We start from the raw sequence: 20,228 nt of genomic DNA, 5'->3' as shown, positions 1-20,228 counted from the left end.
TGGGTCCTTACGTTTAGTACTATGTGCAGTTAGCTGGGTGTGCTGGCCCAGCCCCTCAGATGTCTTTCCATCTGTTCCTCAGAAGATGCTTAGGAGAGGAATTGTTAAATGTTATAGTAGGCCTATTTTGGATATTGGGAAGAGTTCCCAGACTGTTTTCCACAGGGCCTGGACTGGTTTACAGTCCCATTATCGTTGTCAAAGGGTTCCCTGTTCTCCACATCGCAGTCAGCCCTCGTTTCTGTCCACTCCAGTGTACGCCATTCTCACCAATGTGAGGCCTTATCTATGCCATCTTGAATGATTGTCTTGATTTGCATTTCTCTGACAACTAGTGACTGTACATTTTCCATATGAACTTTATCCATCTGCGTGTCTTCTTTGGCGAAGAGGTTGTTGAGATCCTCTCCCCATTTTTCATTTATTTTTCAAAGAAATTTTTTAACATTGTTTAAATGGCACTGACACCCTGAATGGGCTCTTGCTTTACATCTCTTAGCAATTCAGACGAATGCTGAGGAGGCTCCTTGTCTCAGGTCAGGGGAAGAGTGCACAAGATCCGTGATGGAAGGAGGAAATCAGTGAGTGGAGCGTGGGTGCCTCTGAGCTCCTCGGGGACCTGCCTCCGGGTCGCGGACATTTCTTTGTATCTTACTCAGTAGCCCTGGTGTTGGTTACCTTCTGAGTGCTCTGGAAAACCGGAGTTGGGGGGGAATCCAGTGAAGGTAGTTAATGCTTTGAAGGAGTGAGGGGGACCCATGATTTCCTTTCATTTTATTTCCTTTCTTCTATTTCACTCACCTTCATTCCTGTTTATTCCCTGCCCCCCTCTCTGCCACTAGGGTTATTGCTGGGACTCAGTGCCAGCACTATGAACCCACCACTCCTGGTGGCCATTTCTTTTTCTTTCTGTTTTTACTTGATAGAACAGAGAGAAATTGAGAGGGGAAGGAAAGTAGAGAAATAGTGAGAGACAGAGAAACACGTGAAGACTTGATTCACTGCTCCAGAAACATTCCCCTGAAGGTGGGGAGTATAGGGACTTGAACTTGGATTTTTCACATAGTAACGTGTGCACTCAACGGCGTATACCGCCTTCTGGCCTTAACTCATATTTCTGACTGCTACCAGCAGAAAACAACAACCAAAAAAAAAAAGATTGTGGGACACCCTCTACTCTTTTTTTTTTATTTATCCTTGCCTGCAGAGAATTCATCATGTTAAGACTCCACTTTCACGAAACAGCTTACATGCTTTTACAATTAAGTGTTCGGTTTCTTTCCCAAAACAAATATGTACCTGGGCCAGGGATCAGTCCAGATCATTCGCTGAGATAACTAATGCTGTTCTGAACGTATAAACATTTGGACTGTGGGCTAGCAAAGAGACAAACTAGCACAGGCCAGCAATCAGGAAAATAACAGTGAATATAACACGTGTAACATGACCTAGCTCTCCCAGGATCTAACTCTGAGATGCTGAATGCGAATTCTCTTTCCTGTGGTGAGAACAGTTAAGATTAAATTCAGCTTTCTCCTCCCCTCAACAGCAGCTTGACAGTAAGGTAAGAGGAGAGAATCAAAGACTAAGGGTCTCTGGCTGTCGGCGAGTCTCCCTGTCTGTGGGCTCCCCTTCTATAGCTGAAGTCCACAGAAATGCATTCAGTGCAGACAGTCAGGAATTGATACAAAGAATCCATTTTGCATGTTATATTTGGATCATTTAAAATAGTGTTATTACTACTATTTTTATTATCACTTATTATATATTTTTTAAATTATTTTTTTATTTATTCCCTTTTGTTGCCCTTGTTGTTTTATTGTAGTTATTGCTGTTGTCGTTGTTGGATAGGACAGAGAGAAATGGAGAGAGGGGGAGAGAAAGACAGACACCTGCAGACCTGCTTCACTGCCTGTGAAGTGACTCCCCTGCAGGTGGGGAGCCAGAGGCTCGAACCAGGATCCTTGCGCTTTGCACCACGTGCACTTAACCCGTTGCGCTACTGCCGGACTCACTGTTATATTTACTACTGATACCTCTAGTCATTAAAAAATACAAAATTTTGAGCACAGGTTTAAGACCAACTAAGGTTTATTACGTGGTGTTTATTTAGGTCCAGCAAGATCGGCAAAGGGGCAAATAAAGGCTGGTCATCGCGGTTGGAGAGGAGAGTCTAGTCCTACCAGAGCTGAGCTGTGCACGTCCCGGGGGAAGCGGCCCTGGCGGTTCTTGGGGACCAGAGAGTGTGTGAGTGTGAGTGTGTGTGAGTGTGTGTGAGTGAGTGTGTGAGTGTGTGTGTTAGTTTGTGTGAGTGTGTTTGAGTGTTTGTGAGTGAGTGTGTGAGTGTGTTAGTGTGTGTGAGTGTTTATGAGTGTGAGTGTGTGAGTGTGTTAGTGTAAGTGTGAGTGTGTGCTCTCACCTGCTGCTTTGATTTGGTCTCCTTATTGAATTGGAGCTAGTACATATGGAGTTCATTTCTACTTTTCCATTTGCAAATTACTAAGAAACAATATAATTGAAAATTAACTGCATAAGTCTAGGTGCACTTTTTTGTTTCTATATTAAAGTAAGTGTTTGCATTACCCCGTTCTGAGGAGTGCTACAGTGTACTCATAAGAAGACAGGAACCACTTGGTTTATCCATCTTCTCTACCAGCTAGGTGGTTGGGGGGTCTTCAGATGGACATTGCTCCCCTCCTTCTTCTTCCAGGATTTTTGCTGGGGCTCGGTGCTGGCTTTACAAATCCACAGCTCCTGGCAGTCATTTTCCCCATTTTTCATTGGATTGGACAGAGAGAAACTGAGAGAGGAAGGGGAGATAGAGAGGGAGAGAGAAAAACAGATACCTGCAAAGCTGCTTCACCACTTGTGAAGCATCCCCCCTATATGTTGGGAGCTGGGGGTGGGGGCTCAAACTCAGATCCTTGTCCTTACACTTAGCCATAATGTGCACTTAACCACTGCCCGGCCCCCTGTACTGCACTTTCTCAAGAAGTGAGTATTCAAGGTCAGACAGCAAGGGAGCAACAGATGTGAGGACAGAGATCAGACTGATATTTGAATTTTGTTTCTATAGTTTTATTAGAGCAGAGCTCAGCTCTGATTTATGGTGGTGCCGCTGATGGAATGTGGGACTTCAGAACCTCAGGCATGGATGTCTTTTGCAGAACTATGACACTATCTTCCTAGTCCTGGAGTGAGCCTTCTAACTAAATATCTAGCCTAACAGGTCCGACCTTCTCTAAAGATGAACCCTGGAGATACATGGCATTGTACTTCCTGGTCGCAAAGACAGGCAGATCAGCTGCAAATTAGCAGTGAGCTACTGGGCAATGCTGGCTGACCCTGGGGAGTGAGGTGTCTGAAATGCACTAGGACAGTGAGAATAGCAGACTAGTTTGGGAGCTATGTGTGTGTGTGTGTGTGTGTGTGTGTGTGTGTGTGTGTGTGCTCATGCACACGCACGTACGCTCTGGTCTCTCTCTCTCTCTCTCTCTCTTTTGCTCATGGAATAAATAGATCAATCTTTAAAGGGAAAAGAAGGAAAGCAAAACTAGCAGGTATTCCTTTATGGAAATCATCGTCCTCTGTCAGCTCCATCAAACCACCAGTAGTACCTTTAGCTAAGAAATGCTAATGATCCAATGCATCTAATTTGCATGTTGAATTTGGCATCTCTGGGATACATTTACTGAAGATGACATACGAGAGTAAGCTTTTATTTTTGTGTCTAAATTAACTCAATCACTGTTAATGTTCTTGAAATATATTGTGAATGACTAGCTGTCTCTTAGATGTTTGCTTTTGGTGGCAACCTTTTAAAAACATATTTTTATTTAGCTATTATTGGATATATAGAGAGAGATAGTGAGAGGGGAGGTTTAGATAGACAGGGAGAGAGATGTGGAAACACTTGCAGTCCGGCTTCACCACTCGTGAACTTTTCCCCCTGCAGGGGGTGCCAGGGGCCTGAACCCAGGTCCTCGTGCACTGTAATGAGTGTGCTTAACCAGGTGCACCACCACCTGGCTCCTCTTTTTATTTTTTTAAATGAGTGGTGGTTGGCTGTGCTCATTGAAGGATTTGTAGTCTTAAGTATTGTCATTTTCTAGTGTGGTTTCCATCTGACTTAACACTTTCTTATTTCACACCTCCTGTCAATTTCTATCATGTTTCCTTTCTAGTCACTGTAAATAGCTGATAGTGTTCACTTTGTGCCCTGCCACACACCTATTCGCCCATCATTGCATAAACCATACTTGAAATCAAACTGTCACTGTCTATCAATTATCTTTTTTTTTTCTCTTTGCCACCAGGATTATCACTAAGGGTCAGTTCCAACACTAGGAATCCAATACTTCCCGTAACCATTTTTTCCCCTTTATTTTTCTTTCTCTTTGATTTGATAAGGGAGATAGAAACTGAGAGGGGAGGGGGAGGTAGGGAGAGAAAGCTACCTGCAGACCTGCTTTGCAGCTCATGACCCCCCCCCCCCCCCCCGTAGGTGAAGAGCAGAGGCTTGAACCTGGGTTCTTGCACATGGCATTGTGTCTACTCAGCTGAGTGTGCCACCATCTGGATGCTGATCATTTTATCTCAGCAGTCAATTAGTTATATGGCTAAAGTGGTTGTTAGGGCTAAGAACTTAGAATAAATCTATCTGACACGACTTTGCAGTAGTCTAAGGGCATCAAGACTTGTTATAGGTTTGCCTACTTGAATAGAAATAATTATCATGGACATGATCTTTTGCTCTCTGAAGCCATGAGTACCAAATGCCACAGACTAAGTGTCTTATCACAACAGAAATCCACTCACAGAATCTGATAGCCCGGTGCCTCAGAAGATTGGATGTTTAAAGGGAGAGTTTGCTTTCTGGTTCTTAGGCAGCCATTTCCCGCCCTCCCCCCCCCCCACACACACACACACCTGGCAGAAGGGCAAAGGGAATTTTTGGGGGGATTCTCTTAAACAAACTCCAAAATCCCACTAATGACACAGTCTACCCCGGAGACCTACTCAGCTCATAAAGTGTCCATCTACTTACACTGGAGACTAGGTCTTAAGGTATGAATCTGGCAGATAGAAGTCATCAGTCTTCAGCTGGTACCAGGGGGTTATCTTAGAATTCTTGTCACCATGGTCATCCCCTCACCCTGAGGCAGTGAGTGTGGTTCATGTTTGTAGACGTTCATGTGACATTTGGAAACCGTTCAGCTCTGTTAATGTTCATATTAAAAGTATGAAGACCAGAAGCTGAGCCACTGGCTGAGCTCAGATCACGCAGACCTTCAGTTTTCACCACAGGCACTATTCATGGTTGCTTTTGGGGCTATTACTACGTTCTTTCCTGGGCCAGTAAAATAGCTCATTTGGATGTTGTCCTGCTTTGCAGCTCAGGTTTGAATTTGGCCATCACATTGAAGGGAATTTTGACACTATGATCTCTCCCCCCCCCTCAACAAATAAATAAAATAAAACATTCTTTTTTCTGTCAGCACTGAAAATAGAATCCAGGACCTTGTGCGTGTTCAGTACTGTGCTGATCTGCCTACCACAGCCCCACTTTCTTTATTTTTTCATATAAAGGCAGGAGGGTCAAAGGGAAAGAGGGTCACAGAGCTCAGTGATGTTTCAGCAACTATCCTGCCATTCGTAGAAATTCCCCTGGCACCATCCATGTGCAAGGACACAGGTTCAAGCCCCTTGGTTCTCACCCAGATTGGTGAACTTCATAAGTAGTGAAGCAGTGCTGCGAGGTGTTTCTCTGTTTCTCTCCTTCTCTGTTACCACCCATTCTCAATTTCTCTCTTTCCTGTTAAGAAAGAGAGAGAAGAAAGGAAATAAAGAAAAGAAAGGGAGGGAGGAGAATGAGAGAGAACAAGCATATGCTCTCCCAGGTGGGGCATGTCTTGGTCCTAGTAATTCACGTTTCTGGAGCTATAGCCTGAGCATTGTACGATGTTGGCCTTTCTCCCTGGTCTCTCCACCCATGAGATTCCAGTAATTTCCCACCCCTGGTTGTGACAACTCAGAACAATATCAGGCATTTCCAAATGTCCCCTTGGGGCAGGGCAAGCTTCCCATGTGAAAACTATTACATTGTTTTTATCATTTTATTTGAAGGGTTGATGGTTTATAGCACCCTGGTTGAAATTTGAGTACAATTTTTTTTTCTAGACTTTTTAATATTTATTTATTTATTTCCTCTTGTTGCCCTTGTTTTTTTATTGTTGTTGTAGTTATTGTTGTTATTAATGGCATCATTGGATAGGACAGAGAGAAATGGAGAGAGGAGGGGAAGACAGAGAGGGGGAGAGAAAGATAGACACTTGCAGACCTGCTTCACCGAAGCCTGTGAAGCGACTCCCCTGCAGGTGGAGAGCTGGGGGCTCGAACTGGGATCCTTACGCAGGTCCTTGTGCTTTGCGCCACCTGCGCTTAACCTGCTGCGCTACCGCCCGACTCCTGAGTACAATTTGTTATCTCCCCATGACAGGTGTCTGAAAAACACTTTGAGCACCAACCTGGGTTCCTTTTCACCATCCTGTGCCAAGACCCCAGTGCTCACTCTCTCTCCACCTCTATCTTTCCCCCTCCTCTCCCAGAATCCTTTGCTTTGGTACACTGCACCAAATGCTGTGTTTTTAATTTGCTTTTGTGTGTTACTGAAGGAAGAAATTATTGAAACGGATAATTTGGTTTTATTTTTGAAGGTGATAACATTTATTTGCAGCCACTCAGTTGTTTTCCTTTGGATTCTTCTTTATTCTTAGATTTTCCTTTCTTTTCTATTGGGAGATACAGAGATTCTAAAATGCATATGAAAATTGATAATGTTCACCTGGTTTAACACACATGGTAACGTGCTCAAGAACCAGAGTTCAAGCCTCCCCCAGTCCATTCCATCTGCAGGGGGAAAGCTTCACAAGGGGGGAAAAATGATTCAGGTGTCTCTCTCACTCTCTGTTTCCCCCTTTTGTCTTGATGTCTCTCTTTCCAATAAATGATTAAAGTAAAATAAGCTTAAGCATTAATACAGTTAGGGTGGGGGAGATAATGGTCATGCAAAGTGATTACCATGCCCGAGGTTCCAAAGTCCCAGGTTCAGTATTCCCCACACCACCATAAACCAGAGCTGAGCAGTGCTCTGGTTAAAAATCAAAACAAGGGGGAGTCGGGCGGTAGCGCAGCAGGTTAAGTGCAGGTGGCGCTAAGCGCAAGGACCTGAGTAAAGATCCCGGTTTGAGCCCCCAGCTCCCCACCTGCAGGGGAGTCGCTTCACAGGCGGTGAAGCAGGTCTGCAGGTGTCTGTCTCTCCCTCTCTCTGTCTTCCCCTCCTCTCTCCATTTCTCTCTGTCCTAACAATGACATCAATAACAACAATAATAACTACAACAACAATAAAAAAACAAGGGTGACAAAAGGGAAAATAAATACATTAATTAATTAATTAATTTAAAAGGGTGCCAGGTGGTAGTGCAGTGGGTTAAGTGCATGTGGCACAAAGCGCAAGGACCGGCAGGATCCCAGTTTGAGCCCCTGGCTCCCCACCTGCAGGGGGCTTGCTTCACAAGCGGTGAAGTAGGTCTGCAGGTCTGCGGGTGTCTCTCTTTCTCTCCCCTCTCTGTCTTCCTCTCCTCTCTCCATTTCTCTCTGTCCTATCCAACAACAAGGGCATCAATAACAACAACAATAGTAACTACAACAATAAAAAACAAGGGCAACAAAAGGCAACAAATAAATATTGAAAACAAATAAACAAACAACAATGCAGTCAGTGTGCTTCCCACATGGACAGTCTCAGCCACGTGCCCCAGTGAGATGACGTCATCACGTTTAACTGGCTTGTAATGTCAGTGGCTTTATAGTCTAGCTGTCCTGTTGTGGCCTGAGTTGTGTCTAGCATGGGTCAGTTCTTACATAAGGTAAGAATCTGAGCCAACATTTTCATATATATAGACAGAGATAGAGATAGATGGAAAGATGGAAAGATGAATGGATAGATAGATAGATGGGAAGATGCCACAGCACTGAAGCTTTCCCCAGTGCTCTTATGGTCCATTATGGTGCACTGGTGCTTGGAACCCTGGGTTCGAGTTAACTGCACATGGCGCACATGGCTAGGGCCAGGCACCTTCCCAGGTGAGCTGTCTCACCTACCTATGTCTCCCCTCCTGAGACTGACTCCTTCCTTGCAAGCAAGAAGCAAGCTAGGTGTGGGGACGAGCGGGCAGCATCATTCAGTCCTCACCCGCAAAGCTCAAACCAGCTCACTCTTGCTCTTCCACAGGCAAAGGCAGCTCCAGCATCTCATCCGACGTGAGTTCAAGTACAGATCACACGCCAACTCAAGCCCAGAAGAATGTGGCGACCAGTGAAGGTAGGCCATCTGGTTTTCATTATAGCTCCCTGGTCTGCTCTTCACAGTGCTGGCTATTTTTGGAAAGTAAGCTCACTGCGTGTTTCTGTTCTCTTCTCCCACTTGGGAACTCGGGAGATTCTTCAAAATGAGGTAGCAGAGGGTCTCCCAAGTTGCTTTTTCTGTTCTGCTGCTGTCACAGTGCTCAGAAGTTGTTTCGTTGGCCTTTAATGATTCTATAAAGGGAAATGCTGAGATTTTGTGATGGGAACCAAAAAAAAAAAAAAAAAAGGAGCAGGCTGTTTTTGGAAAGCCTCAGTCACGATGCTATTTATCTTGTTGTCCAGTGTAGAAAATGTTCTGATTGGAAGATCCCTGTGCTAGAGTTGAAAGTTCTTACAAGGACTTTCAAAACAGCCATACCTACCATTTACTATCTATGACAATGGGTAGGCTACACCCATGTGTTTGGTTGAATGTGAACTAAGCACCAGTACCTGGGAGGAGGAAAAGTGGCTTGGTTATTTAAAGGATAAGTGAAGCATCTTGGCAATCAGGTGAAAGCTCTGTTTCATTGATAGTTTTGATGTGAACTGGACTGTACTCAGGCAGATTGGAATTTATTTGCTTCTCAGAAGCCAAGATCTTGAGTGATTACATACTTGTTTGAGTGTGGAAATAACTGTTTCTGTGACAGGCCCTGGAGTGATGACCCAGTGATGGGGTGGTTCCTTTTGTTTTTAATGTTGGAAACAATATCTTCTTTTCTGAAGAATTATTTCTTGGGCAGTAGTGGTTAGTATCAGCTATCAGTGCCATCTGTGTAAGGGAAGAAGACTATGAGACATCAGCTGACGTTCATGACATGGGCTAAAACCTGCTTTCCCAGAGTGCACTGCGTGGTGTGGAGACACCTCCCCGGCTTTATTCTGGAAGCTTCACTGATGCTTCTGTCAGTGAGGGGAAGGGTACTCACAGCCTGGTTTGCTCATCTTGGGTGGGTGGGGGTTGCCCTTGATCTGCGGTCACTGCTTTCACTGTGATGCCTTGTGCTGTGTGTATCATCACGTGTGTTTACGAACCACCTTGGAGTGCTTCAAGTGGCGTAGAATTAATTATCTCCAGCCTGCTGTACGAAGAGCTTTTAAAACTGGAGTATCTGCTCCTGCGTTTAATGCCTTAGAAAGGGTTTACTGGAATTGTAAGGCAAGCAGGTTGGGGTATTTCCCTATGTGCAGCCAAGCACCAAAGACCCATCCTGTGTTAATGTCCTGTCTGGTAATTTAAATAGGAACATGAGATCATTGTTGCAGTTCCGCTAAGGTACATTGATTCTAGAGATGAGCCTTTGAGAGGCTTCCATCCTTAGGAGCCAGAGGAGGGATCATTCCTATTTGATTTGTTTTTGATCTTGTCTCACCACAAATCTATATTTTGTGAGATTATCCCTTCTTCGCACTGTCATTTTATAGCCACTTGTAATTTTAGTGGCTGTGAATATAGGACATAGAACACAGTCCCTCAGTGCTTTCCTGTATGAATATAAATCATCTTATTATTTCTTTCCATTAAAAAATAAAATAAAAGACAGCATAAAGCTATGCAGTTACTGTTGCAGGGATGATGGGCTTTGGGCTTCTAGAAATGTCCACTTTCTTGTGTCAGAAACCATCTGTAGGGACTGCGACTTTGCATTTCCTGCCACTGCAGTGACATGCATCTGGGGCAGGCCCGGGCTGTTTTTTCATGCACGTCTGTCCTAGTGCGTCTCCTGTCATGCTGTAGGTGAATTCAGGAGGGAAAATAGGAGGAAAATATAATTTTCATGGAAATTGGAATTTTTAGCAAGTGGACTAAGTAGTCTGGTTTTGTTTTTCCAGCTCATAAGTGGAATGAAGTGCCCTTTGTCCTGGAAAGACACTGTCCTGATTTTATTGTTATTATTATTATTATTATTATTTTGTATATCTGGATTTTTTTTAAGTGCTGGATAGGATAGGCAAAATAGTTCACTTGGACAGTGCATTTGCCTTGTGACAGGCACAACCTGGGTTCGAACTCAGTCCCCACTACACTGATGGTGCCATGGCGTCTTTCTCTCAGTCTTTATCTCTGTCTCTTTCTCTCTGAAAAACAGAAAATCATCCTACAGTAAGTCCAGTGATGACCAAAAGAAAAAGGCATTGGCTTGTCATTTTTAGCAAGCTCTCCCTTTCTAAGACAACCCAGAGGAACAATACTGAGAGATAAATGCGTGAGTTATGTGAAGGTGTATCTCTGGGATGCTGGGTGGTCTGATATTATCAGCCTGGGCTTGCAAGATGGAAGCACAGATGCCAGTGTGAATTTTTTCAGTGCAGAGACTACAGAGTACAGAGCCTGGGGATTTGGGGTGCTGGTGTCACATTCTCTGGAACACAGGTGTGATTCCGCCTACTTAAAAATACCTGGAACATTCTGGCAATAGGCCTGATGGGAGACGGTGGCTTCTTATTCTGGCTCCAGAGAAGCAAAGTTTAAAGTGCTTCTCTGATTCTTTCCCACTGTGGTTAACCTTTGATTTTTTTTTTATTGAATTTTTTCCTTTTGTTGCCTTTTTATTGTTGTTGTAGTTATTGTTGTTGTTATTGATGTCATCCTTGTTGGATAGGACAGAGAGAAATGGAGAGAGGAGGGGAAGACAGAGAGGGGGAGAGAAAGATAGACACCTGCAGACCTGCTTCACTGCCTGTGAAGCGACTACCCCGCAGGTGGGGAGCCTGGGGCTCAAACCAGGATCCTTTGCCGGTCCTTGCGCTTCACGCCATGTGCGCTTAACCCGCTGTGCCTGACTCCCAACCTTAGATGTTTTAACAATATTGAGTGGCTGGTATAACTGATTCCCCAAAAGCAGATTATGGTTATATTCTTCAGTTCTTCAATCCTCTGATTATTTTCCCTTCAGAACTCATTGATACCATCCCTAAGAAGCACAGCCAGGATTTGCCAGTGAAAGTCTCCAGTGATAGTGATAGATTTAAGGGGGGGTATATATCATGAAGGATAATAATCCGTTTTCCTCAGACTTTGATAGTAGTGGCCATGCCTGTAATATCTGTCATCAGAAAGTAGTTTATAGTGGTGTTGACCTTCTTCCTGATGCGCTGAATGGAAGATGGTCACGTGTGTGTGTGTGTGTGTGTGTGTGTGTGTGTGTGTGTGTGATGTATACGTACATGTGTGTTTGCTTTCAATCTCTACAAGACTGTTCACTGACCATGTGGTCCTGTAAGTAGTTACCCTCTCAGTTGAAATGTGGGGAGAGGGGACATGGCGGACACGCCCACAAGGTGAACTTTACGAGTATGGCTGTGGGACCAGGGGGTTAACTAGAAACAGACCAAGAGAGCCTTCTATCAGGGACGTGACAAATGTTCTTAAATTGCATTGTGGCAATACTCACACAACTCAATCAGTTTCCTAGTAGCTACTGAACGGGACACGTGAGAAAGGGTGTTGGGGTAGCCGCTGAGTTTGCAGGACCTTTCAGATTGACATCTAAATTTTCCCCGAACCATTGTCTGACAGGGAAGCCTCTCAAGTATGGGAGGAGGTCCTGAGGATGCTGAGAAGACCCCCTGAGAGGATGAGGTACAGCGTGTAGGGTTGCCTGCTGAAAGCTGCTTGGAGAGGCTGTGGTCTTGGGGCCGGAAATGTTCTGGGAATCATCCTCACCAGTCCCTGCACTAGAGTTTGCAGCTCAGTTCTTGGTGATTAGTCGGAGTGAACTGTTCCTCTGTGTACACACTTGCCCAAGATGCTCTGAAAGTCTCCATTGATTTTCTTTTTTCAAATATTTACTTACTGGATACAGACAGATAATTGAGAGCGAAGGGGGGGGGGGTAGGTAGCACAATGGTTATGCAAACAGACTGTCATGCAGGAGGCTCCCTAGTTCCAGGTTTCTTCCTCCACACCACCACGAGCCAGAGATGAGCGGTGCTCGGGCTGCTGTACATGAGGCTGGGCTGTAGCACAGTGGGTGGTGCACACGGCGCAAAGTGCAAGGACTGAAGTAAGGATCCCGGTTCAAGCCCCCAGCTCCCCGCTTGCAGGGCTTCACAAGCAGCAAAGCAGGTCTGCAGGTGTCTCTTTCTCTCCCTGTCTCTGTCTTCCCCTCCTTTTTTGATTTCTCTCTGTCCTATCCAACAACAACAACAACAACAGTAATAACAACAAGGGCAACAAAATGGGAAAAAAATGGCCTCCTGTAGCAGTGGATTCAGTGCAGGCACAGAGCCCCAGTGATAACCCTGGAGGCCAAAAAAAGTACTTAATTAATTAAAAATCAAGTAAATAAATAAATAATAAAAATAAAATAAACTAAAGAAATTGAGAGGGGAAAGGGAGGGGAGAGAGAGAGAGACACCTGCAGTATTGTTTCACCACTCCAGAAGCTTTCCCCCTGCAGATGGGGAAGCAGGGATTTGAACCTGGGTCCTTGCACATGTGCTCAACTGGGTATACCACCACTTGACCACCTCTCCATTGATTTTCCAGTCACCTTCTTTTTTCAGGATTTTCCTAGATGGTCTCTCACCACATGTTCTAACAGCTCATTTTCTGAGTATGTTGACCTTCAGTCCTAAAGACTGTGGTATCATGTTTATTCATTGCACTCAGTCTGCCTCTTTGTTAATGACTGTCCCTGCTGGCTGACATTCCCCGACAAATCCACATCGAGTTATGAAGCTATTCCCCCAGGGGAGTGGGCACGGATGCTGATACAATTTGGCTGCAATCCAAGAAAGAGTGGCATTTCTGACCTAATGATAGTGTTCTGTTCCAAGATTTCCTGCAGAAGTTTTGTGCTTCTTAATTGTGTGATTCTCAAGCCACACCCCCCTTCTAAGGAATTGGCAGTCAGCAGAGCTTTCTCCCTGATGAGGGGTATAAGTTTCTTTAAAGCCCATTATATTTCTTGTGACAGTTTAAGTTCCTGATTTCCTGACACTGTAGGGGGGCTTGAGTTCAAGTGTAGAAGCTGGAAATGTTCCATTTCTCCCAACACAATCTACATTCCAGCGTCTTAACCCACAGCCTAATTCTTTCCAGTTGTGTTACTATTCTTTCTCTTTTATTTTTCTTTTCTTTCTCCTCCATGGGCTGATCTCTGTCTCTTTAAATTTTATTTATTTTTTTTACTAGTATTTCTATACAAAATTATGAGATAACTGGGGTGTAATTCCACACTGTTCCCATCAGCAGAGTTCTGTGTCTCTGTTCCCTCCATTGGAAACTGTAGTTGTTCTCCCAAGGTCACTGATTTGGGTTTACTATTATTTCTATAACTAGCTATATTAATAGATATTTGCCCTTTTTCCTATGGTCCTGCTTTCTCTTCCTTTTTAAGTCACACCTACACCTATTAGTACTTCCAAATGTCTTTCCCCTTTTCTTGTTCTCACTCCAAGTCATGATGGAATTTGAGTTCAGAAGCCTTTGACCATCTTCCCCTACCATTTCTCCTCCTCTGGAAGTAAGGATCAATTTTTTTAATGTGTTGCTGAAGGTAGGAGTTATGGCTTCTAGAATTGCTTCTCCATTGGACATGGGCATTGGCATTCATACTTCCTGCCTCTTTCTATCTTTCCCTACTTGGGTAGGATGGAGAGAGGGATCTATTGTTGTAAGTCCATACAGTTCAATCCCTACTACTAGAGTTTCATACCTCCTTTTGCCCATTAGAAATTTCCCTATTCTTTATTCCTCTGGGAGTATAGACTAATGATCTTTATGGGAGCAGAAGGTGGAATTCTGGCTTCTGTAATTGCTTCTCCACTGGACATGGACATTGGCAGGCTGATCCATACCCCTAGCCTGTTTCTATCTTGCCCTAGTGGGGCAGATAAGTCAGGTTAGTGTCATGATAGCATCTGCAAATTGATGACTGAAAAGCATGAGGTGTAAAGCTGAACAAATTGTTTAACAATCAGGAACCTAAAAGTAAGAGTATTGTAGATGAAATTTAGGGTCTTTGTGTTGGAAGAAGCTGGGGAGTCTATTTTAGGTAATTGTACCCCTGTTAACTCACAGTCTTTGTCAAATCACTAAAAAACAAAGTCTAGGCCCATTGTGTGTTTGGGGGAATCCAAGAATTTCCTGACTAAGGTTTCAGATGATGGGTTGGCTTGGTGTTGACCGAATAGGCCATCATTAAGTGAGCCAATCTTTTGTCCTTAATCAGGTTAGGTAGTTCTTTCTCTCTTTCTGATGGGAAGGATGAATGTTGCCATTCAGTACTCTGTGTCTCACTTGTTTCTTGTTTATAGTGCAAAGGATAACAGCTGCCTTGACGGACACCAGTTGGACAGGTAGGACTTCTTAGTAACAGCCGGGTACTTGTACTTCCTTCACCAGACTAGGAGTGGTATGAAGATACTGAGATCTCAACAACTTAGTCTCTCCACTTAGTGGAAGGTGAAAATACCTCATGATTAGTTCAAAGGTCCAATGGATTTGGCTGGCAAAGAGTCAAGTTGATCTTGATATATTCAAGTTCTGGTATAACATTCACTATATTAGTGAGTCATTAAATAGATGCCATTGTAAAAAATACTTTTGGGGACCAGGGGGTGGCACACCCGATTAAGCGCACATGTTAACGAATTTCAAGGACCCGTGCAAGGATCCTCGTTCAAGCCCTCGGCTCCCCACCTATGGGTGAGGGGTAGGGAAGGGCCGCTTCACAAGCAGTGAAGCAGGTCTGCAGGTGTCTATCTTTCTCTCTCCCTCTCTGTCTCCCCTCCTTTCTCCATTTCTCTCTGTCCTATGGAACATGGACACAGAAGCAGTGGATTCCTAGTGCAGGAACTAAGCTCCAGTGGTAACCCTGGAGGTAAATAAATAAATAAACAAATAATAAAAATAGTTTTTTTTTAAAGACGACTTGCCACTCATATCTAGAACCTAGAGATCTTATTTACACCAATTTGAAAAAAAATATCCAAACAAAACAAAAACAAGCAAACTTTAAAACTTGTGAGAACTACGTTGGTCATCTTTGAGAATTTGAAGGGTGGGAGGATAGAGAGCTTTGGTTGTGGGTGTGGTGTGGAGCTATACACTGTCATCTTATCCCATCACAAACTATTAGTAACAAATAGAAATACTTTTAAAACAATGACATGGTGTTTGGGGTAAAGTGGATGGAATTGAGTTCATTTTGCTTAATGAAATAAGTGAAGAGGTGAAAGATAGTTACAGGATGGTCTCACATGTGGAATATAGATAATAGACATAAACTTGTATAAAGTAATAATAACCAACATGACTCTTGGTTCTGTGAAAAGTATGGTGATTAACAGAGGTAATGGATAGGCAGGGACATGGGACATAGGTGGAGGGATTTGTTTGGTGGGACAGCCCTGGTGGGTACACTGAGTGTGAACCTACACTCCTCAAATCTTAAGATACTGCCAACCAGTGTTAAATCCATAAAAACCAGAAAGAAAAAAGATGGAATACAGTTGCTAAGAGATGTCTGACTGTTGCTTCCCCGAAGCCAGAGAACCATGAATGAATCTGGTTTTTACAGCCCCAGAAATCGGGACAACTTCTGGAATTGTTAGCAGTTGAAGACTCTCCTTTCACAGGTTACCTACAGCACAGAGACAATAAAGTTTCTCACTCAGATTATGTACCTGTTAATTGCCAGCAGGAATCTGACAGGATATTCTTTTAGTGAGTAGTCAATTTAGAAGAAAGAGTATAAACTTTCAATGAGCTGATAGCTTCTGAATATGAATACATCTTCTTTTGTCTACTGGATTTCTAGTTGCCAGCTGTGGATGCCTTGACACTTTACAGGAGCTTGAGGAGAAAGAAAAAGTTGTTAAACTCAAACTAATGAGTCTTTCTAATGGGACAAAAATGTCTCCATCAAGTGGTCCAAGGGTCTTTTTTGTTAAAAAAAAAAATTATTTATCTTTTAATTTTTTAAACTATATTTATTTACTGGGTAGAGATAGCCAGAAATTGAGAGGAAAGGGGAGGTTGAGAAGGAGAGAGACAGAGAGATGCCTAAACTCCTACTTCACCGCTTGTGAAGCTTTCCCCCTGCAGATGGGGACTGGGGCTTGCATCTGGGTCTTCAAGCATTGTAACAAGTGCACTCAACCAGGCGTGCCACCATCCAGTTCCGGTCAGAGTCTTTACCTATTTGAGTAGGCTGGTTTCTTACCTGGAGATGGCATTGCTACTTTTATGCCCCCTTATGATCTTAAAATAGCCTTTCAGGAGATTTGCTCTATATTGCTTTGTGAAATTACCCATATAATTAGCTGTGTGAACGAAGTTCATTTTAAACTGCTTCGCTTGAGCCCTGTGAAATGAGCTGATTTATGAAGAATTTGCGGTGGTGTTCTTTCCATGGAAGCTCAAGTCACAAGTTTATTTATACAGTCATGGGCTCTCATGTTTTCAGTGCTTAAATTAGACACATTCTCAGTAGAGTTATTTTTGAAAGTGTCCAAGCATCTGGCTTTGTTTGTATTCTCTTTGTCTTCACATTACCTACCTTCCTTTTGTGGATGTCCTCCTCAGACACAACTCACATGAATCATCCAGAAAGAGAAAGAAGATGTCCATTCAGGGTGTGCCCTGGATTCTCCCCCCACCCCAAACGTTTTTATCTCTGCAACAAGTTCAGCAAACGCCTTTGGGATGCATATTGGTGCAGGTTCTTGAAGATTCATTCCTCCTTTTTCCTTCAGCGTCTTGATGTTGAGCATGTGTCATGTTATTGATTCTGGGACTTTCTCTTTCTTGGGGTGGAGGTGATGGGGTGGGGAGATATCTTATGTGGTCATGCCATTCCCTTTTGGTGCAAAGACAGATTTCCTGTCTACCTGGTGAGCTACCTCTGAAGTCAGAAGGTTAATTTCATGCTTACTTTGTAATTGTTATCTTTATCTAGTGAGATTTTCACACCAATCATTTTGGAAGTTTGTATGAATAGATATTTTGCAAATGCAATCGTGCGGGGCCAAGGCGATGGTACAGGTAGCTGAGCACACACATTATCAAACCCAAGGATCTAGGTTCAAGCCCCTGGTCCCTACGGGGGCAGGTGGGGGTAGAGAGGAGACTCTTTGAGGGGTGAAACAGGTCTGCAGGTGACACACTTTTTTCCTCTCTGCTTCTCCCCCCCTCGGTTTCTCTTTGTCCTATCAAGTTAGAAATCACAATATTTAAACATATGCAGTTACATGTCCCTTGACAATGAGGAGACATTGTGAGAAAGGTGTGTTCTGCTGATGTCATTTTCTTGAAGTAATAGAAAGACATTACATCAACTGTGATGCTGTTACCTACAACACACACAAGCAATAGGGTTTAGCTTCTTCATCCTTGTTCTCTGTGACTGAAGGACACGTTGGTCAGTGAGGGATAATTGTACTTTAGAGAAATGCTTCTTCAAGTTCATAATCCCATCTGCCAATTCAGCAGTGCACAGAAACCCTCTTATGGTCCTTGGTTAGAGTAAAACTTTGACTGTAAATGCTTCCCATCAAACAAAAATGAATATTTCACACCGTTTTTGCACTAAATGCTTAAAAGACTAGTTTTCCAACTAGTATAGTTGTGCTCTTGACACACTGCAGCAGATTTGGGGCCTGGAAGTGATGTTAAGTTAATTATGGTATAACATCTATAGTGCATTTAATAGAACAGTTCTGAGTAGTTGTACTGCTTGCAATTTCATGGGATCATTCTGTAATTGAAAATGCAAGCAACTGAAAGATATTAATCACTGAGCATGTGCCTTGGAAGACTGGACAGATATCTTGAAGCAGTCTTTTTTTTTTTTTTAACAGTTGAATGAAACAGAGGATACAGAGATGAATGAAATGAGTGGACCAGAGACAGAAAGTGGCACTAGAGAAATCTCAAAAAAGCTTTAGAAAATACATCTGTGAGGCTGGGCGGTGGTGCACGGGGTTAAGAGCAATTAGTACAAAGCACAAGGACGGAAGTCGGGCAGTAGCGCAGCGGGTTAAGTGCACGTGGCGCAAAGCGCAAGGACAGGTGTAAGGATCCCAGTTTGAATCCCCGGCTCCCCACCTGCAGGGGAGTCGCTTCACAGGCAATGAAGCAGGTCTGTCTGACAGACAGGTGTCTGTCTTTCTCTCCCCCTCTCTGTCTTCCCCTCCTCTCTCCATTTCTCTCTGTCCTATACAATGACGGCATCAACAACAACAATAACTACAACAACAAAACAAGGGCAACAAAAGGGAAAATAAATAATAATAATAAAAAATAATAAAATAAAAACAACACAAGGACCTGAGCAAGAATTCCTGGTTCCAGCCCCAGGTTCCTCACCTGCTGGGCCATTGCCTTATAAGTAGTAAAGCAGGTCTGCAGGTGTCTTTCTCTCCCCTTTTCTGTCTTCCCAGTCTCTCTCAATTCCTCTCTGTCCAATCAAAAAAAAAAAAATTGAAAAAATGGCCACAGGAGCAGTAGATTCATAGTACAGGCACACAGCCCTTATGATAAACCTGGAGTGGGGGAAAAAAAAAGAAGAAAAAAGAAAATGCCATCTGTTCAAATAGAATGAGTAGTTATGGGAACTTAATTGGAATGGAGAAATTCTTCACCCCAAAATGTACTAGGAACTTTTTTTGTGTGTGTGTGTGTTCAATGAAGAAGGTAATGATGAAGGATTTGTTTTGTCTCCAAAATTAAAATGTTAGCTTAACTATCTGAACATTCATTGCAGAACCACTTAGGAAAGCTTTTCAGGGCCTTAACTGTTGAAGCTTAAGTGCTTTGGTAATTAAATCAGCAATTCACTGCTCCTAACCAAGGTGCCTTTATTGTTTAAGCTGCTGCCTGATTGTAAATCACGCAACTTCTGACTACACCAGCTATATCTGCTGATATGAACATGTTGTAGATGTCCTGTGGCCAATTTAATGAATATGTCAAATGTGCATCTGATGATCTGCTTAAAGGTTGGAGATCTCATTAGCTTACTAGACACAGTTGCTGCTAAGCCTAGACATATACAAGGGAATTACTGAACACCACCTCACACTCAGGAGGGAGTTTGATTTCTTTAGGGAATTATCTTGTTTAAAAAAAAGAATAGTCTGGAATGACTGAAATGTCATTTAATAGTCTCAGAAGGAAATTAGGTCGGGCTCTCTGTCTCTCATTTTCTCAGTACTTGAGAATATCTTAAAGTGGCACTTAACAGACCCTGGTGTCTGGATGATAAAGATGAGAGAGAGAGAAAAAAAAATCGCTGGATTTTCAAAATTCTTTTTTTTTTTTTTGCCTCCAAGGTTATTGCTGGGGCTCAGTGCCTGCACCATGAATGCATTGCTCCTGGAGACTATTTTTCCCCCTTTTGTTACCTTTGTTGTTATAGCCTTGTTGTGGTTATTAATTGTTGTTGTTGATGTCGTTCATTGTTAGAGAGAAATCGAGAGGGGAGGGGAAGACAGAGAGGGAGAGAGAAAGATAGATACCTGCAGACCTGCTTCACCGCCTGTGAAGTGACTGCCCTGCAGGTGGGGAGCCGGGGGCTCGAACCAGGATCCTTAGGCCGGTCCTTGCGCTTTGTGCCACGCACGTGTGCTTAACCTGCTGCACTACCGCCGACCCCCAGATTTTCAAAATTCTAACCTCATGCTCAAAGTTATTCTTCATTTTTTTTTTTTATAAAGTATTCTTTTTTTTTTAAATTTTATTTTATTTATTTATTCCCTTTTGTTGCCCTTGTTGTTTTATTGTTGTAGTTATTGTTGTTGTTGTTGTTGTTGTTGGATAGGACAGAGAGAAATGGAGAGAGGAGGGGAAGACAGAGAGGAGGAGAGAA

The 20,228-nt window shown here is 43.3% G+C and overlaps 1 protein-coding gene across 2 annotated transcripts in view; it reads left to right on the top strand.

Moving 5' to 3' along the window:
- The window catches only part of FBXL7 (F-box and leucine rich repeat protein 7), a 418,405-nt gene that overhangs the window by 141,041 nt on the left and 257,136 nt on the right, over positions 1 to 20,228 (top strand). For both annotated transcript variants that reach the window (XM_060191160.1, XM_060191161.1), the window contains exon 2: positions 8,294 to 8,383. In XM_060191160.1, the coding sequence (XP_060047143.1) occupies positions 8,294 to 8,383 (90 nt within the window). The remainder of the gene's footprint in view (positions 1 to 8,293; positions 8,384 to 20,228) is intronic.

Source organism: Erinaceus europaeus, chromosome 5 (genome assembly GCF_950295315.1).
Source record: "Erinaceus europaeus chromosome 5, mEriEur2.1, whole genome shotgun sequence".
Taxonomy (NCBI): domain Eukaryota; kingdom Metazoa; phylum Chordata; class Mammalia; order Eulipotyphla; family Erinaceidae; genus Erinaceus; species Erinaceus europaeus.
This window is presented reverse-complemented; position numbering and strand designations above follow the sequence as displayed.